This window comes from Gopherus flavomarginatus, chromosome 3 (assembly GCF_025201925.1).
Source record: "Gopherus flavomarginatus isolate rGopFla2 chromosome 3, rGopFla2.mat.asm, whole genome shotgun sequence".
Classification (NCBI taxonomy): domain Eukaryota; kingdom Metazoa; phylum Chordata; order Testudines; family Testudinidae; genus Gopherus; species Gopherus flavomarginatus.
Genome location: NC_066619.1, coordinates 5,759,183 through 5,786,255, shown reverse-complemented (window position 1 = coordinate 5,786,255; position 27,073 = coordinate 5,759,183). Strand labels below are relative to the sequence as shown.

At 41.0% G+C, this 27,073-nt stretch overlaps 1 protein-coding gene and 2 non-coding genes across 6 annotated transcripts in view; all 3 read right to left on the bottom strand.

Moving 5' to 3' along the window:
* UBAP2 (ubiquitin associated protein 2) overlaps positions 1-27,073 on the bottom strand; it is a 130,008-nt gene that overhangs the window by 41,300 nt on the left and 61,635 nt on the right. For 3 of the 4 annotated variants that reach the window (XM_050943541.1, XM_050943543.1, XM_050943544.1), the window contains exons 8-17: positions 20,235-20,289; positions 18,382-18,485; positions 13,783-13,842; positions 12,180-12,232; positions 6,923-6,990; positions 5,700-5,889; positions 4,665-4,887; positions 2,974-3,248; positions 2,244-2,416; positions 471-681 (exon numbers count right to left, since the gene is read on the bottom strand). In XM_050943541.1, the coding sequence (XP_050799498.1) occupies positions 471-681; positions 2,244-2,416; positions 2,974-3,248; positions 4,665-4,887; positions 5,700-5,889; positions 6,923-6,990; positions 12,180-12,232; positions 13,783-13,842; positions 18,382-18,485; positions 20,235-20,289 (1,412 nt within the window). The remainder of the gene's footprint in view (positions 1-470; positions 682-2,243; positions 2,417-2,973; positions 3,249-4,664; positions 4,888-5,699; positions 5,890-6,922; positions 6,991-12,179; positions 12,233-13,782; positions 13,843-18,381; positions 18,486-20,234; positions 20,290-27,073) is intronic. The other variant, XM_050943545.1, reaches the window with a different exon arrangement.
* Positions 2,753-2,838, bottom strand: LOC127048520 (small nucleolar RNA SNORD121A). Its single transcript, XR_007773712.1, has one exon. It is a non-coding gene; the product is annotated as a small nucleolar RNA SNORD121A (small nucleolar RNA).
* LOC127048519 (small nucleolar RNA SNORD121A) lies at positions 5,294-5,377 on the bottom strand. The gene has a single exon (XR_007773711.1). It is a non-coding gene; the product is annotated as a small nucleolar RNA SNORD121A (small nucleolar RNA).

Below are 27,073 nucleotides of genomic sequence, written 5' to 3'. Positions count from 1 at the left end.
TGCTGTACAAATACAATAAACAGTCTCTGCACCGAAGTGATGCTGGCAAGATATCATGGTAGCCAGGTAATACCCTTTTGTTTTTTTTAAAACAAGATGTCAAGCTTCAGGAAGGAGGAGTCAGTCAAAATGAGAATGTTAGCAAGAAACAGACTGAAGAGCAAATCAAGAAATCAAAATCCATAGAAACATCACAAAGATCTGCATATCAGAGGACCGAAGGGCCAGAAAAGCTACAGCAAAGAACAACAGAGTTTGGGAGGGAGGGAGGGGGTCAAAAGAGAATCTTTTAACTAGTCCAAGAGAAGTTAACAGACAAAAATATCATCTCTGTGTTAGCCACTGAAGTCTCAGAGTACAACCACTATTACTGAGCTCAACAAAACAGTTGAGCTATAGCCATAGTATGTCACCAACACCCAAATAACCTAATTAATTTTCATTATCAAAGGTTTCTGAAATCTACTCACCGTGACTGCAACAGGGGTTGAATCCGATGGAGCCATGGAGCTTTGGTATGCTATCCTGCTATGCACAGAAGTCTGGTCATAGGAGCAAGAAGTTGTTACGGGGCTAGTGCTCTGGGATGAGCAGGTCAGATTGGAAGAAGTGATGGCAGAGGTTGTGTAGGTGGACTCCTGTACTGTATTGGATATTGGCAAAGAGGTATTCAAAGGATCACTGAAAAAGTAAAAGTTATTTATCATCTTGTTAAATGTCATTTCAGATACCTTCATGACATTACCAGCTTCTGCACAGCAATCTGGAACTGGATACCCATTTGCTCAGCTAGAAGTTGCTCACGTTCCAGTCTCCTAGCATAACACAATTGAACGTGGGCCTAGGTTAAAGTTACAGCAGGCCCTCTGTTCAGAGTCAGCATTTTCGCTCCGCAACAGGCGGCATTTCCCCTTCCTAGGACAACTGTATTTTTCTCATCCCATGTTCCATTCTTCCTCCTCTCAAAGAGGCCAGCTATGATAATTGTTTTCCTGCTTTTTCCTGGCTAGAATTAATGTTATACTTCACAAGTGATTTCTTATGCTTTTAGATCGTAAGGTTTAGAGGGCAGACACCACCTCTTACCATGTGTTTGTACCAGAGCCCAGCATAATGGTGTCTGATCAGACTGAGGCCTCTAGTCAATATTCTAATACTCTGAAATCTACTGACAAAAGGCACTAAATAAGAGGTATTATTATTACACAACACTGCTGTAAATATACATGACAGTTTACATACACTGCCCTAGCTCTTTCTAAACTCTTTACATTTGTTGCCTTTCCAGTATTGCTTGAGTTAACATCAGTCTTGTAGGACTTTACAGGTTAAAAAGCACTTCTTAAAACCTAAATTTTCTTGCCTGTGATACAAACATTACTTTAAGACAGTTAACACAAGTCATATTTTTCAGATCTTGGATACAGAAACTGGGTATCCCTCCATTTCTGTTTATATGGTCTGTTTCAGGCTCCCGTACATCAGCACAATGCTGCAATGTTTGCTCTGCCAAAACTGGAAGGGGTGTTTCCCCCTCGCTTCCTTTTTTAAGGTTTGTATTGCATTTTTTAAAACATTTACAAAAGTTAAGATGAATAGAGGAATTTATTTTTGCAAATCCTCCATAAACTTTTTAAGGAAGATTTTACACAAACAAAACTCTGAAAGAACATTTGAAAAGTAAGCATGTATTTGGCTGCTATGTTTGCATTTCCCTTGTTTTTACTGACGATATTAGCATTTTAATAAGGGCTTTCTGCCCACTTCAGAGCCTGGCTGCCTTTAGGCTGAGCCTACAGAAGTCAGACCTCAATCTATGGTGTTGGTCCCCTGACACAGATAGACGTTGTGATGCATTTATCTCTGCTGGGTCAATTATAAGAGAGATGGGATGGGAGGGAGCCAAACCCTCACTTAAATAGCTTTGGGAATCAGAAGAATTAAAAATGATAAAGTAACAATGTGAAGGGTAGCTCATGAAAAGGGCATTTAAGTTCAATTCATTCCCCCATCCATGCCAACCTATTTTTCAGAATGTTTCTCTAGTCATCAGAAAAGGGATCATCCTCCTTTTAAGGGTGCCATCCTCAGAAAATAAAGACTGAGGCTCACAAGCAATTATCTTTTGCTTCTGAGACAGCTACACCAAACAGCCCCTGGGCACAAGAGACCTTGATCTTCACATGCCACTTTTTTTGGTACCAGAGAACACAGAAGGACGCAGGAATGGAACTCTTACGTACTTTACAGGTTTCGAGTACAAGCTGTTGCTGGGCACCTGGCTAATATTCTCATTGCTTGGGGCCGACCCAAACTCTGGGAGAGAAGGCTCTGACCCAAACTCCAGAGCTCCAAACTGAACATTTAGCCCCGTCACATCAGCTGATCCAGGCATTTCCACTGCAGAGGCAGGGATCTGAAAGTAAAAACAAAATCCCTGTATCTACATAGTTTATATGAAAGAAATCATTCATGAATCACCTTGGACTCTAGGGAACTATGAACATACAGAACACCGAGTATGTAACTTGGTTACAATCTCATAGCCTTGGCTTCTAACCTGAATCTGTTGGTCACTACAGCTGCTTCTCAGATGGAGCTGCATAATTTCACCTAACTAGAATCCCTCCAGCTTAAAATTTAATTTGTCAGTCCCACATACTTTTGGGGGCCTAAGAGATTAAGTCATACTGTCCTCTGTACCTATTAAAGAGTATTTTGTTTTAAGCATTCAACTCCCAGTCACTAGTTAGTCCAAAAACACTCAGAAATGGTTGAATTTCCACACAAAGCAATCAGATATGTGCTTGGAAAATACCACATCACTGTCTTCTGGACTATAAAGCCACCCATCTTAAAATTCCCCTTTTTAAACCCAAAAGTGCATCAAGACTGCCCTATAAAGTTTCCCCACACCCTCATGTATCTTAAAGCCTATATTTGGCATATATTTGCCCCTGCTGTGTTACCCACCTTAGAAGCTGGGGGTATCCTCCGTTTCGGTGGTTTGATCTGTTTCTGCTGTGTTTGATGGGCAGACACTGCCTGGTTATCCATAGACATGCTGGGGAGCTGCAGCATTTTGCTTGCAGCCATAGAACTGTCTACTGGTGATGGCTCTCGGAGTTTTACTTGGGAGGAGAAGGACTCCAATCCAGGAGGAGGAACAGGGACTGCCTGTGTCTGCTGTTGCTGTCGTTGGGTCAGCTGGCTGAGAACTGGGGATGGTTCAGGCTGGGATTTAAAGTCTAGCCAGCATTTGGGAAAAGAAAATCATAATTGATGCATTAAACTCTGCTCCCAGGACTTCTATGTTCCATCTCTGTAGTTGAAGAATCAGTGCTTTTATTCACCCCTCTCAGAGCTATTGCTGCAGATTGTGTGCAGACTGTCAGCTGTCAATGCATTATTTTACATGAGCTTCAGATTTTGAAGATTATTTTTGCAACCACAGAGCTGGCAACTTAATTTTCTCTTTTGAAATGAAAACAGATTCTGAGATAGGACTAAATAGCAATTTTTTTAAAATAGGGAATTAGGCAGCTGTTCATATGGCCACACAACTGCATTATACTCAAGTCCCTAGCAGAAATGCTATGTATTATTTTAGTCAGACCTTGCACCGATCCACAGTGTGAAGACCTGTCTGAAAGTGGGACTCCGTTAAAGGTAGAAAGTGCAATTCACAATAAAAGCTAAAACTCATGACTTTTGGAGGACAGGCTCATAAGCAACTATTCAAAACTGTGGTTCACAAACACAAGAGGTCCACAGAGCATTGCAGGTTACATGTTGCCAGCTTCTTATTTTCAGCTGCTAAACTGCATTAAAACACAGCTGAAAACAAATATTTTCTTAATATTACTTTATGTGAACAATTGTGGTTGCTACCACAATGGCTGCTTCTATACTGGCAAAACTAGGACCTGTAATTCTCCACAGTAGGAGCATCACTGGAAGCAACAGTGTAGAGATTGCTCAAGCAATTTTTAATCACTGCCTTGTCTAACCCTCCTCAGAGAAGGGTCTACGTAATTGTGAATGGGAGGTACGGTGATCTACTCCATCGTGGACAGAAAGGGAAGTATGCAGGATGCAGGTGGTCCCAGGATTAAGACGTGATCCACACTATTAAAGAGCCAGAGAACGCATTATAAGGTGGTATTAACTTAGTCTAGCATTGAAACTTTATACTTTGTCACTAGTAGAGTACAGTCAAGGTAAAATAAAAAGGTCTTTCCCCAGGATTCCTAGAGACATTTACAGTCATACTTTATATGAAGGTTCCATTTACAAACAGTTTATAAAAGGTTAGTGATAGTTTTTTAAATAAATGGCTAACCAATTGCCAGAGATGAGCCAAACATGCTGCTTACAGCCATCTGTAACACTTTCTACTGAAGCCATCTATAAAAATATTTATGATGTCTATTATGCTTATAACATATATAACTTATTAACCTTTTATGAATGGAACTCAATATAATGTGATCAAGTTTACTAGTCTCCTTTAGGAATCTAATTTCAAAAGAGAAGCCATTTCTCAATATTTTAAAAATCTCTTACATAACATCTGCCACTGAAGAGTGAAAGTTCCACAGTCAATGGCTTAAAAAAAAAAAACACAACAAAACATAAAAACACCCCAATATCTAAACACTTACCAAACTGACTGAGGACAGAGGATTGGCTAATAGAGGGTTTCAGATCCCAGGATGACGTGGTGGTAGCGGTGGTGGCAGTGGAGCTACTGCTGTTTTGCTGAGAGCTCGGAGAGGTGAACTGACCCAAACCTGGAGACTTCAACTGGTCCAAGAGCGGCGATCCAGTGGAGTTTGCTAATTTAGAGGATCCAAGTTCTCCAAACCCAGAACAGAGAACTGAAGACTAGCAACAAAATAAGAAAAAAAATTTTTCACTAAATGTTAACATGACCAAACCTGTGAGGTCTGAGTTAATCGCTCCCGTTGGCAGCAATTCAATTCATACTTCATCCCCAGATTTCTAATTAAAAGTGAAAAGTTAAAACTTAGCAAGAAAATCCAACTGAGCACTAACAATAGGGGGCCAGATCCCCAGCTATTGTATACTGGTTTAGCTCCACAACTGTTAATGGAAGTTTGTTGATTTACCCAAGCTAAGGATCTGACTCATGTAGTTTTGTTTATATAGTGCCTTAAAACAATGTAAAGGTAAAGTTACTGGCAAGAGTATTTAATCTGTTTCAAAACATTTTCCTACATCTAATCTCCAACTCTATTAACACTAACAAAGGGTAGCCAACTTTCCATTAGTCCAGAAAACTCAGTAATAGTTGATTTCCACACAGACCAGTCAGATATGTGCTTGGAAAATACCACATCACAGTCTTCTGGCCTAGAATTCAATGCTTTATAAACAAAGATTTTCATTTTAATCAATATGCAGAAAACTTATTTACTCTTTTCTCAAGAACCAAAACAAGTAGTTCACTTAAACAGACAAGTAACAAGCCTGTGAGTACAAAAAGGTCCATCTGACACTTTTGGGGGGTGGGGGGGAGGTCATTCTTAGTCCAGTGTCCTCTTATACACTTCAATACCACCTGCAATTTAAGTGCTGCAAAGAAAAGTTATGAAAAAACAAGAAACTAACTGAAAAAGTATAAAGAGTTTATTCCTTAAGATCCTGAGTCTTTAAAAAGCCAAGATTAATTTTACCAGACTCTGAGGAGAATAGGAGTTGACAGCACTGGAATTGCCAGGTCCTGATGCCATCTGGGTGTTGTGTTGGGAATTCGTGAAGACTAGGGCTTGGCCAAAGCTCTGCTGTTGGGGAGACTCAAAAGAGATGCCTTCTGTTTCTTGGCTAGAAGTCACAGGCTTCTGAAGTAACGTTACTAGGTCAATACTACAAGAAAGAGTAAGCTGTTGTCAAATACTCACAATTGGGATATTTGAGGAGTGAAAGATGATCAAATAACTAAGATCCATACGAAGAACACTATGCTAGCAACATTATTTAACCTTTCTAGGTCTCATCTCTGCAGCACACAGCACCTCTAGGAAAAGCGAGTAACCAGCTTTCTACTCAGACGGCAAGGTCCTGCCAGCTGCTCGAGCAGAGATTTATTATCGCTGCCACATTTACTGCTTCAGAATTGAAGAAAACCTTGCATTTTGTTCTGCATTTTAGCATTTCAAAGTGAAACGCAGCGCAATTTGAATATCATAATTTCTCTTGGGTATGTCCAAAGTACTTACCACCATGGTAGCTAACCACCCATTGGCTTACCCGGTAAGCTCATGGAGATCAACATGATTGAGCCATGAGAGGTAAGTGAAAAGAGGTGTTATTTGCTTACTTGAGTGGATCTTGCCACTCAGTCCGTATGTACTTTACATGTCTGCAGCACCTGCAACCTGAGAATCAAGGTGTTTTACAAATATTACTGCATCAAGCTTGCCCCCCCTCCATGAGGTGAATATTATTCCCATTTTGTAGATGGGGAAACTCATGCACATAGCAGTGAAGTGATTAGCCCATTATCACACAGGAATTCTGTGGCAGAAGCAGGAACAGAGCACTAGGCATGTGTCTGAATTTGCTCCACATTACACAACATTAGGATTTGGAACACAAGCCTTTCATATACTTAATATGGCCTGTTGTACACTACAGTGTAGTCAGAGCCTAATATTAGATAAAATCAGATGTTAATACTAAAATAAATTCACCTCCAAAATTCTGATTAGACATGAGCTTGTCCATTCACATCCATGCCATCTCCTGGGGGCAAAAACAAGATTGTTTTCTAGTATTTTATCAAACTGAACTTTAAAGTGCGCCAAATGCTGAAACTTAAACAACTTTACAGGGAGTGCATGAAAGAGTTTAGGCTGTGAGAACATTTAATGGAACAAAGACATAAATCCTCCCCTACCTTTGCCCAGGAGTGATGTGATTCTCAGCTGGAACAGAAGATGCAGTGAAGACCTTTGTTTCAGAAAGCTGAGAAAGGGGGAAGAAAAAAGGAGGGAGAAAGTGTATTTTAGTTACATGTGCATTGAAAGTTTACATGCAGCAATATTCAAAATAAATAATCCAACCCTGGTTATGTAACTTAAAGAGATCAGTAATACCAAATCATAGTAAAAAGTTGCACTGCAGATCATCTTTAAAAGGACAAAGAAAACATAGCCCAATTTTAATAAGGACTTGTACACAGTTCTGCACTGATTTAAACACATTGGTGTAAGGCCTGGTCTACACACAGATTTTGTACCAATATAACGGTATTTGTTAGGAATGTGGATTTTATAAATAGTTATATCATTACAGACCCTAATGTGAATGCAGTTATACTGGCATAAAGATGCCTTATACTGGCATAAATTAGTTTATTCTCATAATGAACAGGGAATAAGATATAACAGTACAACATAAGCATCTTTCTACTGGCATAACCGTGTCCACTCTGGGGGAATTGTGCTGCTTTTACTACACCAGTATAGTTAAAACAAGCCTTAAGAAACCAACTTAGTTAAACTGATGAAACCCCCTTTGGTGTGGATGCAGTTACACCGATATAAGTGATGATATTTATATAGCTGTTAAACTGATATAAGTTAAGTTCAAACAGATACAAGAGTGCTCACACACAACATTACTCTCCCTTAACTAATTCAGTATAAAATCATCTCTTTAGTTATATCGGTACAACTTTATGTGTAGACCAAGCCTAAGAACAGCTGACCTACCAAAGGAGTGAGCAAGCATTTCACTAGAGTTTGAAGGTTGGGTCCCTTCTCCTTTAAAGCCTTACACGTTCTTAACTTTATACAAAGTGAGCAGTCCCACTGAGGTCTTGGAAAGCAAGAGCCAAATTCATCTCTGCCATACTGTGTGCAGTTCCACTGACATCATTGGGAGTTACATCCCTAAATATGCTACAGTTATTAAATCAAATTGCAAGAGTGCTCATCTGATTAGGGTTCTTTTATGGAACAATGTTCATCCAAATTGAGTGTTACATGCCAAGACTGATTCTGATGTGTATTTTAAAGGTGAATGCGTCCCACCAACAAGAGGTAAAGATCTAGTTCTGTGGTGTTGGAAGAGTGGGTTGACAGCTGGATGAATGCGTTTTGGATTTTATGCTGGAACACAGTTCATGCAAAGTACGGTGTGTTACGAGAAAGTGAAACTCCTAGCTCCTCCCTCATTCCCCCCGTGCTGCCTCTGCCAGTTCTTATTTTAAACTTAGTTCTTTGAGGCAGAGATTCCAACTATATCTATTATGTAAAGCACCACATATACACAACACTATATACATAATGAATAAGGCTAAGATTTCGTCAAGGTTCTTTTTAGTAAAAGTCACGAACAAGTCACAGGCAAGAAACAAAAATTCAATGAGCCTGTGACCTGTCCGTGACTTTTACTAAAAATAACCGGAGGCCAGGGCTAGCTAGGGGGGAGGGATGAACTCCCATTGAGGGTTGAGGGGGGACCCAACAGGTCGAGCTTCCCACAATGGCAGGGGGCACAGCCCCGGCTCCAGCAGCTGCGGAGGGAGGTGTGGGGGGAAGAACCACCACAGGGGACACAGCCCCTTCTCCAGAACTGGCTGTAGCTGCAGGACAGGGATGTGTGGTCCCAACTGCGGCCCCTTGCCAAGCCCAGGCTACAGCTGGGAGGGGTGGTGCATGGCCCTGGGAAGCTAAGGGGCATGGTCCTGCCTAGCCTGGGACACGGCAGGGCTGGAGTGTGCTGCCCCAGCTGCAGCCCCCAGTAGAAGCTCCCAGAAGCCACGGGGCTCGCTGCACGGCCCTGGTTGCAGGGTCCTGCTTCCAGCCATCCCTAGTTGCAGGGCAGGGGTGCACAGTCCCACCCCCTACCTCCTGAAGTGTAGAAGTCACGGAGGTCCGGTAAAATCACGGAATCTGTGACTGCCATGGCCTCCATGACTAAATCATAGCCTTAATAATGAACAATAAAGAAGGTTAAGCGTTTAATTTCAGCCCAAATAAATTCATAGTAAAGGTTTCTGCTCCATCGATAGCACCCTTCCCCCATTACGTGTTATTGTAGCATACACTGTACTATGCTTTCTGCAGCCTTGTGAGATTCCTGCATTATTACGGCACTAAGAGGTCAGTTAAGAGCGGAGTGATAGGCTGTGATCTGCCACCCCTTAGTTAAATATTAAATCCTCAATATAACATTAACAGTTTCCCATGCTCACTTAACCTGGAGTACCATCAACAGTGACTAAAAACACTGACAAACCCTGAAAGCAGGTTGGCTATAGAGCTTGACAGACTTGAGAAAATTTCAAAAGCGCCTCTTGGGCATGAAAGGGAAAAAACGTTCTCTATGCAAGTATAATTGCATGCAAAACAACACCCAAGATGCAGGTTAGTAGCTCTGCTGTATTACATCTATGCTATGGACTGTGGCAAACAGTAAACAAGCAGCAGATTTGAGAGTCTGCTGGGATTATGGCATTTGTCAGAGCCCATGACATGTGTAGCAGCTGAAACGGATGCCACCAGAGTTTCTTAGAAGCAATTTTATCTGCTTCTGAGTAACTGTCTGGGATAACTAGTTGTGCTACACAATAAACACACCCTTCACTAATGTACTAGAACATTCCTAAAAATAGGTGGATGACAAACTATGATCAATTGTTTTTAAAAGTCAACTTCACAGGGGCACCTCCCCTTCTTACAGCAACATCCCTTCAAATACAAATATCATAAAGTTCCAATTGTAAAACCTTGGCCTAGTCACCAAGTATGCAACGTTTACCAGCAGCCAACCATCTCCCACACCCAGCTAATACGGCTTGGGAGCAAATACTCAAGATGTGCATTTAAGAACTGAAGCAAAATACAAGGTAAGAGTAACAAACCACCAAAATCAGGACCCTAATAGGTATGTCTACACTGCAACTGGGAGTGTACCTCCCAGCCTGGGTAGACAACTAGTTTGGCTTGAGCTAGCGCACTACAAACAGCAGTGCGGACCTCATTGCACAGGTTCGCAAGCCCACGCAACCCCCTGGGTCGGAGCTCAGGTGGCTAGCCCTAGCCTCTGCCAGTGCTGCAAGGCTATTTCTAACATGCTAAATCAAGCCAAGTTAGCATGAGTATATCTACCTGGGCTGGGAGGCACCCTCCCAGCAACACTGTTACTGAGGCCAAAGAAGTTAAAACTAAATGAAATTGATGGTTTTCATGCCATCTTAAATCCTGTTTAAGGGACACTGCCAATTTAATCACACTTCTGTCCATTTTTTTCTAAATAGGAGATTGGTTGTAAAAACTGCCAGGAAGACTGAGAACCAACTATAGTACCTAAAAATATATTTGCTTTTAATTTGACTTGCCTTCACATTGTATTTTGTTAAAGGGATAGCATCAATTTCATATATTAGCCATACAAGGTAGGTGAAGTAATATCTTCATATATTGTAATTCCAAGTGTCTATTACTGTTTAAACAGAATGGAGAGTATCATTATTCTAGATTCGTAGAGTTTAAGACCAGAAGAAACCATTAGATCATTTAGTCTGCCCTCCTGTATGTCACAGGCCATTAAATTTCACCCAATTACCCCTGTATTGAGCCCAATATCTTGCATTTGACTAAAGCACAGATTGCACTTGGCTAAAGTATATTTCTAATTTAAATTAGTCTAGGTTTGGCTTCCAGGCACTGGTTCTGGCTATGCCTTTCCTCACCGGATTAAAGAGCCTTTTAATAGCCTATACTTTTTCCATGTGAAGGAATCAATGCTTTTGTCCACTGAGAGACTGGATTCCACTAACACTAACAGTTTGTAATAGACCAGCCACTGAAGTCATTAGTTCGTTGCATGAGTGTAGTTGGCAGGCCAGAATAGAGGGATCCCTGATGTGAAGTGAGACAAAGTTAGCCCCGAATCCTGCAATGAACTCCATGTAGGCCAACTCCTGTGCCCACACAGAAGCACATGACTTCGACGATGCTCCAAATGGATGCAGGAGTTAGCCTGCACAGAGTTCCTTGAACAAGTTAGGCCTTGCTCCTGTAATAAGCCCAGTTATTTGACTATACTATACCAACAACAGAACCACCACTCAGACATTAAAAAATAGAAGACAGATTTCTAATTAATCTAAAACTGATACCTTTAAAGAATGCACACGGATAATAATACTTTTATAGCACTTTTAATACTTTCCAGATTACAACCTCCTTGGAAGCTAAGAAAGAATTTTCAGATTTGTCTTTGAAGTGAGACACTCCTCTCTCCAGTAAGAACCAAAACCACCACCGGTCTCGATCAAACATTCTGAAGCAAACTCTTCTCTTAGGAAAACGGGCTTAGAATATCTGATGTCCACATACAGCAGAAGGACCTTGATTTTTGAAGTTCTCCGTTTCCTTATCAAATTTCTCCACTCCCCCCCAAACTCCTCTAACCTGCATACACACAGTGGTTTGTTATTGTGGGTTCCTCAGACTGGGCTGGTAGGTATTAATATTATTAGAATACCAAAAATGTGCCAAGTGCTTTACAGATATGAAGCAAGGCCACTGGCCTGAGAAAAATACATGGACCGGGGGCGGGAAGAAACTTAACAAAAAAATGTGATTATGTGATGATATGTCTTGATTTTTTTAAATAGTCTGTTAACACAAAGACTGACTGACTCATGTTTTGAAAAAATTAAAAGAATGATATAGATCTTATAAACAGAAAAAAATAGATCAAAATTTGGGCAGTCGCTAAGTTTTAATACTTAATCTACCAGTTCATAAAGATGATTATATAAAAAGAGTCTCATGATGCTAAGGGTGTAAGCTCTAGACAATGCGAGGAGAAATGTGCATGATTAACTCTCATAAGTGCTAAATAGTAGAGCTGGGTTAAGAATGAAAATATTTTAACTGTAAAAAAATATGTAAAATTCTTATATTCACAAATAGTTCACCCTGACTGATAAAATGGAGAATAATATTTTTACATTATTTGAATCAAAAAGTACAATGAAATTCAAATAATTGATTTTATGATCTCCATTAAATGGGAATGAACTACAACCCCCCCATACATTGCCAAGTATTACACAAGACATTTTTTACTTCTGAAGGAGATGCACAGACAGCACACAGTGAATAATTGCTGCCTACCCATCCACACATACTTACATCTTCATTCCAGTCTTCTGCCGTCCATTCTTCTATCGAATTCTTCCATGCTCCTGTTGCAGTATGGGAGAGAAGAGAAATTAGGCACAAATCCTAAAGCCCAATATTGTATTTCAGTTTGCACATTAAAAGCCATCTTACCGTCCATCTCTAATTACAGTTATGAATGCAGTACATGCAGGAAATTATGGTCAGGACCATGAGATGTTCTACAGAGTTAGAGTCTTTTGGGAGATATTTTTAACATGTTCTCTAGAATATAAGGATATTTCTAGCCCTTCTGGTACCAGAGATGGTTTATGTTAAAGGAAAGACTACAGTGTCCTTAAATCAGCCATCATACTCAATAGCACGAAGCATGGTGAGAAATGGACCCCACTCACCTTTCCCTGATGATTAAATTTAATGATGGAATCCTAAAGCAGAGCAGAATCTGAGCTCTGAACCACTATAAACATGGGATCTACACTGGCTGCAAAGTGGAGCAAGACCTGCTTAGACTTCCAAAGTCTGCATCTGGACCAGTGATACTCAGACCTCAGTGGTTCGGGAGCCAAATCAGTGATTAACATAACCCAAAAGAGCCACAGTAGTGTGAATTCATTTTTTTATTTACTATTTATATATATTTCTCACAGCAAAATGACTGATCAAGTATTATTATTTTATTAACTACAATTGGTAAGCAACATAGTAAAAGCATCCTGATTGGTTAATAACTTTGATTGGCTAATAATTAAATCACATAGTGTTTTAAGATCATGTGCTGTAAAGAGCCACTTGCAGTTTGCATGCCTCAGTTTGCGCATCACTGGTCCGTGCCCTCCTGAGCTGAAAGCACAGAGTGGTGTCCCCTCTAGGACATTCCCTTCCTGCCTGCTGGCTGTCTCCTCAGGCCAGAATAACCCCATTCCACTTTCCCCTGAGTTGGAAGAGAGTCATTTTACAGGAAAAAATCTCATTCCTACTGTGGCAGCATGGTGGTTGGCCTGCCACTCCAGCTGCAGAATGGTGCCAAGCCAGTTATGTCACAAGTTGTAGAGAGCAGGCTGTGCAGAGCAGCAGGCAGACTAACACTTGCAGGAATAGCACAGCAGTAGGAAACGTGTTTAATGTTTTTAAAACTGGTCTCTTCCAAAGGAAACAGCAAGGGAGAGAGGGGGCACACAACAGTCGGAAACCATTAGAAAGCAGGGGTGTTGGGGCACACACACTTGAGGCTATCCCAGGAACAGAGCCACCAAATTAACTACACAACCACAAGCGAAGCACCCACCAGCAGTAAAATTTCAGTTTCCACCACCTTTGATCAAATGTAGCTTTGCAAGACACCTCCGTTTTAAACGCATTCTTGTGTTCGGCTCTGAACCATTTGCAATTAATGAATTTTAAAATAAAGCCCCTTGAAGACTGCATCAAATACAGTCTACGCTAATTAGATCAATATAGATGTATATATATCAATATATCCGAATTCATTCCTCTGTGTGTTTTACATTGCAGTTAAGTCATAGACAGTGGGATTGAACACTGCTGATTTGGCAGTCTGAGCAGCCCTGCCCCCAACACACACATACCCCCAAAAAAGAAAGAGGACTTATACCTTGGAGTCCACAATTATTTGGCAGGTCCTGAGTAAGATAATGTCCACTCTGGGCTGGCTCTGTGGAGCAATATAAAATTGCCTGAAACGTCTCTCAATCACACTATACCAAATAGCCTCTCACTGAAGCTCTCCATATAAAGTGTTGAGTCATGTACCTTCAGCTAAGCAAAGTAATTTTTGGCGTTTCCAAGGAAAATTCACCAGATCTCCAATTCCTGGACAAACTCCCAAGCTAGCCCACGTGTCCATGACTTTTCAGACAGGAGGAAGTGCCCAAGTGAGTAGTATAATTTAGATGTGGAAGTTAGATCAGCCTTTCCTCTGGCTTCTTCCTGCTGGCCAATGGAGGATTGCTCCCTACAGGATATGTTCTATACGTATTTTTATTCGTTTCTCTTAAGAATGGATCCTTCTGTCTACTCTATGTCTGACTTGTGTAGATGGTAAAGCTCTTCAGGGCAAGGATGGTCTCTATATTTTGTGTCGTGTGTCAGTACTTTAATAATAAACAATAGCACTCCAAGTGTTTTGTCTAATTTTGTTTTACACAAGTCCAGCAATGGGGCTTCCACCAGTCGCGTTGGGAAAGTATTCCAAACCAACAGATCCCACAGTTGGGACATTTCCCTGACATTCAGCCTAATGGTTAATCCCATTCTTATTTTATACTCGCACTGGATCAACCCGTTTTCTGTACTGGCACCCTTCAAACATTTGCAGACAATGAACATGTCTCCCGCACTACGCATTTTAGAAGATTAGCCAAGTTATACACATTTCATTCTCACTCTTGTTTCCAAAGTCAATCCCTCCAGCCTCAACTACTTTGTTGCTCGTCCATTAATTAATTCCTATTTGACAATGTCTTCCTACACTGAAGGACCTGGAACTGCATACAGTATTCCAGGTATGATCTTACTACTAGCACAACAGGCCCTCTCGTCAACATGTTCAGTCTGCAGTCCAAAAAACAAAGGAAGAAAAAAAAAATCATGCTCGCTTTAATGCCACCTGTCAGCACTGCAAACTTGAATAATTTTCTGTCCACTATTGCCCTAGGTCTTCTGAGACACTGCAGTTTTTACAAGTATCTTCTTTCTATTGAAAGTTTCTGTTTTGTTTTTCCAAGTATGTTTGTTATGCACATTTCATCCTGGATTGCCATCTGTGCGTGCTTCCATTTTTCTTCCGTAAAAGCTGGTTTATCTGCTTTGCAGCAGCTCAACGAGCCAGTAAAAGTGCATTGTACTCTTTATTGCTGGTGTGATTGCTACTATTTTCCTCCTAATTTCTGGCTACTGATCACACCACCTTTGGGATTTTTTCCTCCTTTCACTCCAAAAGCACTACCTTGCACTTTTTGAGCGTGAAACTTATTGTATCCCTATTTCTAACCTTCCTAGCTCCCCTCTGTTTTATGTTATCCTTGTAATTTACAGCCCTTCTCAATTTAGTATAATCTGCAGTTTTCATTAAAAATGCTCTTTCCATTTCAAGAATGGGCCTAAAACCCAACCTTCTGCAGCTTCCCTGCTATACCATTACCTCCATCCTCCGAGACTGATACATTGTGGTTTACTGTTCTCTTCACTTTGTGGCCCTTCTGTCAGTTCCATAAGTCACATGGGACTGCACATATCCAAGCCAATCTGAATTACATTTACTAGTAAATTTGAGGCACAATATCTGTACTTTAGTAAACATATGATCATATCTACTGCATTCTTTTCATTCACTGATTTTATAATTTCATTTAAAAAAAAGTGATTGAGTCTGCTATGACTTACTCTACATAAAAGCCATGCTGTTTATTGCTCAGGATCCCATTATTTTCTAGATGCTTACAGGTTTCTCCCATAGCAAGAAGTTACAAGAAAGTGAGTGCATTCAGTGTATTGCAAAAGACCTGAAAGCCGGGGGTACCTCTGGCCACCTGGCAAGTACCCCATTAACCTACCAACTCACACAGTGCTCAGATTTATTGCTTTTCATGTAGGGATCATTCATCTTGCATTTTTAAAAAGTTCTCTTTAAGCTATTTATATAACATATCCTACAACTATTAAAAAAATAGTGGACAGAAGAAGAAAATAGTAGGGGAAGTGTTATAAACAGCTCCCTTCTACTCTTCAGAATAGATATGTGTTTTAACTTTTATAGGTTCTGTAAGTTATTTAGACTCCTCCTCTCCTTTTCTCTTCACAATCAGCAATACTTGGGTGTTGCCTTGCAACATCATGGAACCTGCTGGTTTTTCCATGATGCCCCAGAATCTCGAGAGTATCCATGCAGCCTTTTGCGACTCTTCTGCCATCTGTGACAGCCCAGGACAACATATTCTAAGGCATCTTTAGTGCAAACGGATTTCATAAGCTAAGATGACATTTTAAACAGTTGAAAAATTGAGCTTGGTTAGTGGGGGGACAAATTAACAAGTATGATGAACTCAAAACTGAGCTGATATTAGAAGGACATCTAAAAAGGCTGAACTGTTTTGCAATTTGTGGTTTAGTATTTCCCCACTAGCTGTCCAGTACTTTTCTTCCAGCTAAACATGAAAAGCCATTCTCAAGTTGTCTTTCCACTCCTACCTAGAGAGAATGCCTCATTCTGCTTTTTTTGCTGCCCTTATCTTTACTTTGCATGCATTCTTGTTTCTTTGCATTATTCTTATTCTTCTAGTCACTCACTCTTCAGTATGGCAATTTTTATGGTGTTCCAGGCTTCTCTCCCCACGTTCTCCTCCCATTTGCACCACATTCACCAGCCTTTCATTGTCTACAAAATTTGGTTTCCTGGATTTTAATACCCTTGCACTGATGTGTTCTAGCCCATTTAGAACTAGGAGAACTTCAGCAGTTCACGCTTTAGCATCAAACTCCATTACCCCCACACCATTTTTCAGTGAATTCTTCTACTCTTGCCAAGTAGATAAGGATAGCGCCTCCATCTGGGTCACAAAGTTGTCCTCTATGTAACTTAGGAATCTCTGCTTAGTCATAATTAGCTATTTCTGTTACCCAGACATCTGGGTAGAGTACTATTAGCATACATTCGCATGATTTCAAATATCAATAGCTTGTCCAAGAATTTCTCTAGCTCTCCATTCTTAGTGAGGAAGTGAAGATGAGACTATCAATTTCTCAGTGTAGATTCTCCTTTCTTGTATCTTTTCCTTTCTTCGTTAAAGTAGAATTTTACTGCTTCTAAAATAATTAGAATAGAATGCCTTGCCTCCCGCACCTCTTTTCTCTGCCTCTATATAGCAAGCACCAACATTAACATTATAGGCAGGAATTCACATGTAGTATCACTTATACTGCCTCTTCTGGCCTTAAAACTTATTTTTAAAAAAACTAACATCAATGAATTAATAATCTTTATTCTAGCTATATGTGTTTTGCTGCAGGACAAATCTATTCAGAATAATCATTCATTTTGGAAATACATGCCAGATTTTGAGCTAAGTAAAAGATCCTTTCCAACTAGTTTAAAGTTTGCCTAAAGAGCCATGCCAGTTCTGAACCGAGGAGATTCGCCTCCTATCCAACTAAATGAAGACTGTCTAATGCAGAAAGTCACATCACAACGGGCTCACACCAGTGCTCAGTGAAGCTGAAATCCTTCTCCTTACATCAGCAACTGGTCACCAGTATCAGTCTTTTCCTTTCATTTAACAGTAGAAGGGTTGTCAAAAAGATGACCTGCATAGAACCCTTATCTTGTGACCAGTTCCTCAGATGCTGAAGTCATCCATTTTCCTCCACTTGCTGGACTACTGTAACTAGTGGCATTTCTCCAGCAATGACACAATCTTTTTTTCCCCTCACTACATCTCTTGACCTGGAACTCAAAGAGGCAGCATGCTATTCTGTTCTCTTCCTGAGTCACTGATAAGTCAGATTATGTTCTTTGCTTTCCAGTGCCCGGACAAGACCACTCTCCTTTCAACCTACCGTCTGTGTTTCTGCCTCTAACCAGCAATGAACATTCCACCCTAAAGACTCCACCAATAAATACAAAACCTTCCTGATTTCCATATGAAGATACAGACGGTTCTGCTGGTAGCCGTTCTATGGTCTATTCACATTTCTAGTTATTCCCTGTTCTGGAAGATGGCAAGATCTAGGAACTCTCCCACACCTCAGGAACTAATCTGTTTGCCTTCTTGTATGGTAATGGTGGGAATTTCAGGGGTACAAGTCTCAGTGACTTTCAATGAGACTTGTGCTTGTAAATCAGTCATGTGCTTTGGAAAATCCCACCGTAATGTACCTATCAAAAATTCCCCATAGGGAAATGGATTTAAATAGCTCCATCTTTCAACCTCTCTTGACTCGTGGGGAATTGTTTATAATTTTGCAAATGAGAACTACCTTTCTCATTGTCTAACCACAGAGCTGTACATATCCAGCCATCCTGAGGCTGGAGTACAGCAGCAAGCTGTGTAAGTGAGCAAATACCCATGTCAGGTGAGAAGTATAACTATTTTCAGAGGTTCATGAAAAAAAAACATGTTAAAAAAGAACTGTTATTTTAATGGCAACTTGCTACAGCTTTTCATTCCAGCTCTTCCACTTTTGGAAGCCATCTTACCAGTTCCATCATCTGCATCATTCTGACCAGTCTCCCAAACTTCTGGTTTTGGCCCAAAGCCATCTGTGGCAGAAGTCTCCGTGTAGTCTGCAGGGTTAAATGTCCTAGGGTTTAAAAAGGTTGGGAAGAACAGAAATACGCAGAAAGTGAATACCAAAGCCACACAAAATGAAATGCCCACTCTTTTCATCTGGACTGGAGAACTGTAACCTCGTTGCCTCTAGCCATTATTTGCTCTCAGTAACTTTGTGGATCATATCCGTGCTGTAAAGAGAACAAAAATTAGCTGAGAGCAAATAATGGCTAGAGGCAACAAGGTTACAGTTCTCCAGTCCAGATTAAAAGAGTTATAGACTCATAGACTTTAGGGTCAGAAGGGAACCAATATGATCATCTAGTCTGACCTCCTCACAAAGGAGGCCACAGAACTCTACCTATCCACTTCTATAACAAACCCCTAACCTATGTCCGAGTTATTGAAGTCTTCAAATTGTGGTTTGAAGACCTCAAGCTGCAGAGAATCCACCAGCAAGTGACCCATGCCCCACGCTGCAGAGGAAGGCGAAAAACCTCCAGCGCCTCTGCCAATCAGCCCCGGAGGAAAATTCTTTCCCGACCCCAAATATGGCGATCAGCTAAACACTGAGCATGTGGGCAAAACACACCAGCCAGCACTCAGGAAAGAATTCTCTGCAGTAACTCAGATCCCATCCCATCTAATATCCCATCGCAGACCACTGGGCATACTTATCTGTTGATAATCAAAGATCAATTGCCAAAATTAAGATATCCCATCATACCATCTCTTCCATAAACTTATCAAGCTTAGTCTTAAAGCCAGATATGTCTTTTTCCCCCACGACTCCCCTTGGAAGGCTGTTCCAGAACCTCACTTCTCTAATGGTTAGAAACCTTCATCTAATTTCAAGTCTAAACTTCCTAGTGTCCAGTTTATACCCATTTGTTCTTGTGTCTACATTGATACTAAGCTTAAATAATTCCTCTCCCTCCCTAATATTAATCCCTCTGATATATTTATAAAGAGCAAGCATATCCCCCCTCAGCCTTCTTTTGGCTAGACTAAACAAGCCAAGCTCTTTGAGTCTCCTTTCACAAGGCAGGTTTTCCATTCCTCGGATCATCCTAGTAGCCCGTCTCTGAACCTGTTCCAGTTTGAATTCATCCTTCTTAAACATGGGAGACCAGAACTGCACACAGTATTCCAGATGAGTTCTAATGGCAAGACTGAAAAATCCTTAGAGTTGTGGGTTCAGCAGGGGAAGAAGCTTCTTCTGACTCTGTACCAAGGTGCTCGTACATGCAAAGAACATTGTCTAAAATATAAAACACTAAGACTAGAGGGAAGCTCCCGCATCTTCTGGTAGAAAAGATTAGATTCACTTGTCTTCTGGGATTTTTTTTAGAATCTACGTGCTTCAAACTACAGCCAAACAAATTTCCATTCAAACTGGACTACAAACCAGCCACGCATAACTTTCAACCTGCAAAGCCTCTGGATTGACTTGGACTTTCCTTGAGGGGCTGGGTTACATAGGGACAAGCTCAGTTTTCTGAGGACTGAGGAGGGATTTTGTTTAGGGGGTTGAAGGTTTTTTTGAGTGTCTCTGACACGTTGACTCCTGTGTACTCACGTTAGTGTTAGTTAGCCAAGAGATGGCAATAGTCACTCTGTGAAATACTAGTTTGATTCATTGTATGCAGACACTGTTTCACAGATCTGTATGCTATCTATCCACAGCAAGATACATTTGTTAAGTAGCATTAACGAATTGGACAGCAATTAACACTCCTATTGTGTTCGATTTTCCCTGAGAACTATGTGCATCACTTACCCCATGCCTTGGGCTGAAAATCTCCCAGCTCCTCGCCCTCGACCACGTCCAAACCCTATAAGAATAGAGAACACCCTTTAATAGCACCCATACAGATGGGATGACTGCTAATCTGTCACATAGGAGAATACTGGGTTTGAGGAAGAAAGTTGGAATGGATGAACTTACTATAATACAACCTCTCTCTCCTCAATTCCACTCAAAGTAAAAAACCCTCCTCTAATCCATATGAACAAAATATTAGTTTATCATAATATTTAGTAGTACAGTAAAGCAATAATTCTTTCCCCTCCTTTTAAAACTAGAAGAGGAGAAGATCAAACAGACCAAGGCAAGGACCAGAATAAAATCTTAGGTACATCATACACATCAACACAGTGCATCTACTGTTGAATGTGTGTATCACGCTAGCTCTGTACAGCACACAAATTAAACTTGGGTGGGCAAATATCCACTAGAAATTACTCAAACCATTTTTTTTATGTCTAGTAGGGAGATGTATAGGTATTAACAACTAAGTTCAGTGTATAGTCCTTACCTTTCAATTTCTTATGCTTAACTCCAAGGCCTGCACAAGCTCCAGCCCACACCTCTGGCCTAATCTTATCTCACTTTCTCTCATTCCTCTGCTGTACCAATGTCAGCCTGAACAACCCATTTTGTTTCCCTCTCCTACTCCTGGATCTGGGCCTTTCCCGGCAGCTGTCCTTCATGCAGTCTCAGTTTGCCAAGCCGAAACTCTCGCCTTATTCAAATTATACTTAAGGCTAAGATTTTGTCACAGATATTTCTTGTAAAAGAAATGAACAGGTCACAGGCAATAAAGAAAAAAACTCACGGAAGCCCATTACCTATCTGACTTTAGCTAAAAATATCCATGGGGAGCTGTTGGGTCCCCACCACCCACTCAGTGGCTGCAGAGAGGGCCTCGCTAGCAGGTCCAGGTCCCTCGGCCACTCACAGCAGCCGGGAGCTGCAAGTTACGTCTGGCTGGTGACTGGGAGCTGTGGGGCCACACTGCCAGATGCGACCAGAGTACCCCACAACTCTCAGCCATCGCACGCAGTGCTGGGGGGGGAGGAGGGAAAGGAGACGAGACTTCCACGACCTCCGTTACAAAATTGGAGCCTTAACTATATCCAATGACTCCCTTCTTACACAATGCAGCTGGGGGATGGTTGGCACTGGGGGGCTGACACAGCGGCGGGGGTGATGTGGCAGGGGGTGGCTGGCACTGTGAGGGAGACACCGCAAGGGGGTGTTCCCTCCTTTGGGTTGCACTCGACATCAGCCTCAGACTATAAACTCTTTGGTACAGGGACTGTCTTTACTTTCATGTCTTGCATAGTGCTGACAACATACTAGAATCATTTATATTACTTAATAATCCCAAAAGCAGTCTGCTATTTTAGCATTTTAAACTGTCTGTTTCATATGTGCAACTCATTTCTACATCTGGTTTTCCATTCATTTTTTGCTGTTAACATGTGATGGCATTATATTTTTTTTAGAAGAAAATACATTCAGAGTTCACATCTACCTATTTGCATAACAGAACACCTGGGAGCCTAGAGCTCCAGCTACACAGCAAAGCAGAATATTTTATTATGGATGCAATTACAGGTTATCAAAACAGGGATCTTTAGGTTGCCCCAACTACCAGGGCAAGTATGAATTTGTAACATTACCCTGCTATTGTAATCTTTTAGGGCTCCCAAGTACTACTTACAGTCATCACCGTTAACCCTTTTTTCCAGATCATTTATGAATATGTTGAACAGAACTGGTGCCAGTACAGACCTTGGGGGACACCACTATTTATCTCTCTCCATTCTAAAAACTGACCATTTATTCCTACTCTTTGTTTCCTGTCTTTTAACCTGTTACAGATCCACGAAAGCACCTTCCCTCTTTTCCCATGACAGCTTTCTTTGCTTAAGAACCTTTGGCAAGTGACCTTGAAAAAGGCTTTCTGAAAATCTAAGTACACTATATCCACTGGATCAACCTTGCCCACATGCTTGTTGACACACTCAAATAATTCTAGCAGACTAGTGAGGCATGATTTCACTTTACAAAAAGACTCTTCCCCAACAAAATCGTGTTCATCTGTGTCTCTGATAATTCTGTACTTTACTATAGTTTCAATCAATTTGCCTGGTACTTACCGGCCTGTAATTGCCAGGATCACCTCTGGAGCCCTTTTGAAAAATTGGCATCACATTATCTATCCTCCAGTCATTTGGTACAGAAGCTGGTTTAAGTGAGAGTTTACAACCATAGTTAGTAGTTCTGCCATTTCACATTTGAGTTCCTTCAGAACTCTTGTATGAATACCATCTGGTCCTGGTGACTTCTTATTTAATTTATCAATCTGTAACAAAACTTCCTCTAATGACACCTCAACCTGGGACAGTTCCTTGGATGTGTGACCTAAAAAGAATGGCTCAGGTTTGTGAATCTCCCTCACATTCTCAGCCATGAAGACCAAAGCAAAGAACTCATTTAGTTTCTCCGCAATGGCCTTATCTTCCTTGAGAGTTTCTTTGGCATCTCAAACGTTCAGTGGCTCCATGGGTTGTTTAGCAGGCTTCCTGCTTCTGATGTTCTTAAAGTTTTTGCTGTTACTTTCTGAGTCTTTGGGCTAGCTGTTCTTCAAATTCTTTTTTGGCCTTCCTAATTATATTTAAGATGACAATTTAGCGCATGAAGAGAGTGCTAGACCCTGTTCTGGTGTCTGTCCTGCTGTTTCATTAAGGACTGAAAAATGAAGTTATTGGTTAGGGTTAGACATGCAGCAATTTCACTCCATATTCTGACCTCAAGAGAGGTGGTCTTCTAGGTAACTAACCAGAAAGTTCTATTCTGAATCTTTTTTAAAGGCCTATCTACATGGGAACACTCAGGAAAAGTGATCCAAATTAACTAAGGGTATGACTACACTATTGAGCCTATGCTCACATAGCTATTTTAGCACAGTTATGCCAGCATAGCCCTCAAGCTTAGATACAGCCTACCCTAACAAAAGGAGTATTTCTGTCAGTGTAGGAACACAATCTTCCTGAAAGACATTACCTATATCAACAAAAGCCCTCTTCTGTTAGCATAGCTTCATCTAAACTGGGGGTTTTATGTTGGTCTGGGTGTGGGTATTTTTGACACCATCTAACACAGCTATGCCTACGTAACTTTGAAGTGTAGACCAAGCCTAAAGCTGTAAATTTAAAGTGGATTAATTAAACCGCATTAAGCTTCTGTGTGGATGGTCTCATCCAGAATTAAAGTGGCGTTAATTCAGTTTAATTCACTAAGAGAAATTAATTAAACCAAATTAAGGTCATCAGTTCTGAATAAAAGCATCCACACAAGGGTTTAATGAAGTTTAATTAATCCACTTGAAATTTTAATTCAGACTTTCTTCTTGAGTGTTCCCATGTAGACAAGCCCCAACATTACATGACGTTAATTCCTCCTGTGTCCTTTGGGAGAGTTCCAGCATGAAGTGATGCAAGGAGATTGCTGCAGTGAAGCCTGGGTGATCAAAAAAGCCTGGCTGCATCCTAAAGAGAGGAGATATGGCAACACAACCCGACTCTGGAAAACCTGCTGTGCACAATCTGAAAGCCTACAATCTTTTGCCATCTTTGCTTCCAACACAGTAGAAAGTGGAATCAGATGTATTCTGGTGGCATATAGACTGAAAGTGACCATTCTTTCAGGAAGCAACCAAATGCATATTTTGTGTATTTTAAACCAAAAAGTTCTCTCCTCCCAACTCTGAATTTAAAACTCAGCCTCAAAAATATTTAAACATTTGGATCCCTAGAAGTGCTTAGCACCTGCAACTTGCACAGAAATCACTGATGAGTCACTGTGGCGTTACAGGTTTTCCCCACCCCATATTAGGAAATTTTTTATACATTGTCCCTTAACGGCGACCAACAGATTGCAGTGTAGATGGAACCTTAAGTACTGTGATGCAGCATCCATCCAAGGGAGAGAAGGCAAGCCCTAACTGTTATTTTATGAACTTGCCTTGTGCATATAGTTTCAACAAAAAATGCACCATAATGGTCAGTTTTCAAAACAAAAAGGAAGTCACAGGTTTTTTGGCAACACAACAGGCAATTCTGTGACTGTAAATTTCCATCTGCCCAAGGAGAACGAGCAACTTTGCAGCAACACATTTTAAACTCTCAAGCAGGCTGCATGAATGGACCTTGCTTCAATTAGTCAGCCTACTGAGCACAAAAGGAAACAATGGGAGCACCAGGCAAAGAATAAAATCTTTATTCTCTAATTGCCACTCCTAATCCTGACATTTCTCAGCTTCCTTTAAACTTAGATCTCCAAACGATGGGTTCCAGTGTCAAGCCAAATCCTGGCTATTCCTCTCCACTCACAGGAAGCCAGCAGTGGAAAGTTTGTTGGGTTTTTTTAATTGTATTGCTCATTTTGACATTTTACTCTAGTTTGTTCCCACATTTTACTAATTGAGCCAGGTGTCCCTTTTCTGTTAACTAATGTATCTCACGCTCTTAATCAACTTCACACACCAGCTGTAGTTTCGCTTTGTTGCATTTAGAGAGATTTTCCATAGCAACTCAGTTACAGGAAATAGAATACCTGGATCATCTAAGTTGCTGAGCATTCTCCATTCCCAATGAAGTCCATTGAGAGTTTCGGGGGACACAGATGCTCACAGGATCAAGCCCTACTGTAGCCATAACTGTTGTTCTTCAAGATGTATTGCTCATGTCGATTCCATTCTAGGTGTATGCACGCCCACATGTCAGAGACTTTTGCCTTAGCAGTATCCGTAGGGTCAGCCATGGTGCCTTCTGGACTGCCACACTCATGCTTCGGTATATCAGGTGCTGCTGGCCCTACACTCTCTCAGTTCCTTCTTGCCAGAAACTCCAACAGAGGGGCAGGAGGGCAGGTAATGGAATGGACATGAATACATCTCGAAGAACAACAATTACGAAAAGGTAGGTAACCGTTTTTTCTTCTTCGAGTGCTTGCTCATGTTGATTCCATTCTAGCTGACTCACAAGCAGTATCCCTGGAGATGGGCTCGGAGTTCACAGATGTTCGGTATGTAATACTGCTCTACCGAAGCTAGCGTCATATCTCAGGCTTGCTGGGTAAGCATATAGTGAGACATGAACATGTGAATGGATGACCAGGTGGCAGCCCTGCAGATATTTGGAATTGACACATGGGTCAGGAAGGCCACCGCCAAGGTTTGCACTCTAGTTGAATGGGTAGTTACAATTGCCAGGGGAGGCACTTTTACCTGATCATAGCAAAATCAGATGCAGGCGTTGATCCAATATGAAATTCTCCAGGTGGACACTGGATGACCTTTCATCCTATCCACCACCATGATGAACTGTGTCAAATTGCAAAATAGTTGTCTTTTCAATGTAGAAGGCTAATGCTCTCCTGATGTCCAGGGAGTGCAACCTACGTTCTTCCTCAGACTTAGGAGGATTTGGAAAGAAGGCTGGCAAAAATACATACTGGCTCATGTGAAATTGCGAAACCATCTTGGACAGGAAAACTGGATGTGGCCGCAGCTGGACCGTGTCCTTGAAAAAACACCATATAGGGTGGCTCTGAGGTAAATGCTCTAATCTCAGAGACCCTTCGGGCAGAAGTTATCATCACTAGACACCCCTTTTTCATTATTTTAATTGCCATGGTAGCAGGGTTTTTTCTAATAAACATTCCCCTACAGCTTTTGCAATGCATACATGCTCTAGATCAGCATGAAGAAAAAAGAATTTATTAAAAACTGACTAGGAACAAAATTGAAACTGACAAGTCTAGTCTTATTTCTCAAAGTGTAAAATGCCACAATGACAGTTAAACTGGTAAACTTATTACACTTTTAATTGCTCCACACAAATAAGGAATCTTGTTTTTTTTATAACTTTGGGATTTTTAACCCGTTGTGTCCTGCTAAACAGTTCTCCATATCATCTTTGTTACAGAACTCTACTCAACAGATACTCTCAGAATCACAGAAATGTAGCGCTGGAAGGGATTTTGAGAGATTATCTAGTCCAGCCCTGCATGCTCAGACAGGACCAAGTATACTTAGAACATCCCTGACACATGCTTGTCCAACCTGTTCTAAAAAACCTCCAGTGATGGGGATTCCACAGCCTCCCTTGTTAACCTATTGCAGCATGTAACAACCCTGACAGTGAGAAAGATTTTCCTAATATCTAACCTAAATCTCCCTTGATGCAGATTAAGCCCATTCCTTATTGTCCTATCTTCAGTGGATATGGAGACCAATTGATTACTGTCCTCTTTATAACAGCCTGAACATATTTGAAAACTTATCAGGTCCCCACTCAGACTTTTCTCAAGGTGAAACATGCCCAGGTTTTTAAACCTAGCATCATCAACCAGGTTGTCTAAACCTTTTATCATTTTTGTTGCTCTCCTCTGAACTCTCTCCAATTTGCTCCCCTTTTTTCTGAAGCATGGCACCCAGAACTAAACACAGTGCTCCAGATGAGGCCTCACCAGTGCAGAGTACAGCAGAACAATTACCTCCCATGTCTTACATACACACCAGCTAATACACTCCAGAATATCAGCCCTTTTTGCACTGCATCAGATTGTTATTCATATTCAATTTGTGATCCACTATAACCCCTAGATCCTTTTCTGCAGTACTACTGCCTAGTCAGTTATTCCACATTTTATAGTTCGTACATTTTTTTCCTTAAGTATAGTACTTCACACTTGTCTTTATAGAATTTCATCTTAGTGATTTTAGACCAATTCTCCAATTTGTCAAGATCATTCTTAATTGTAAT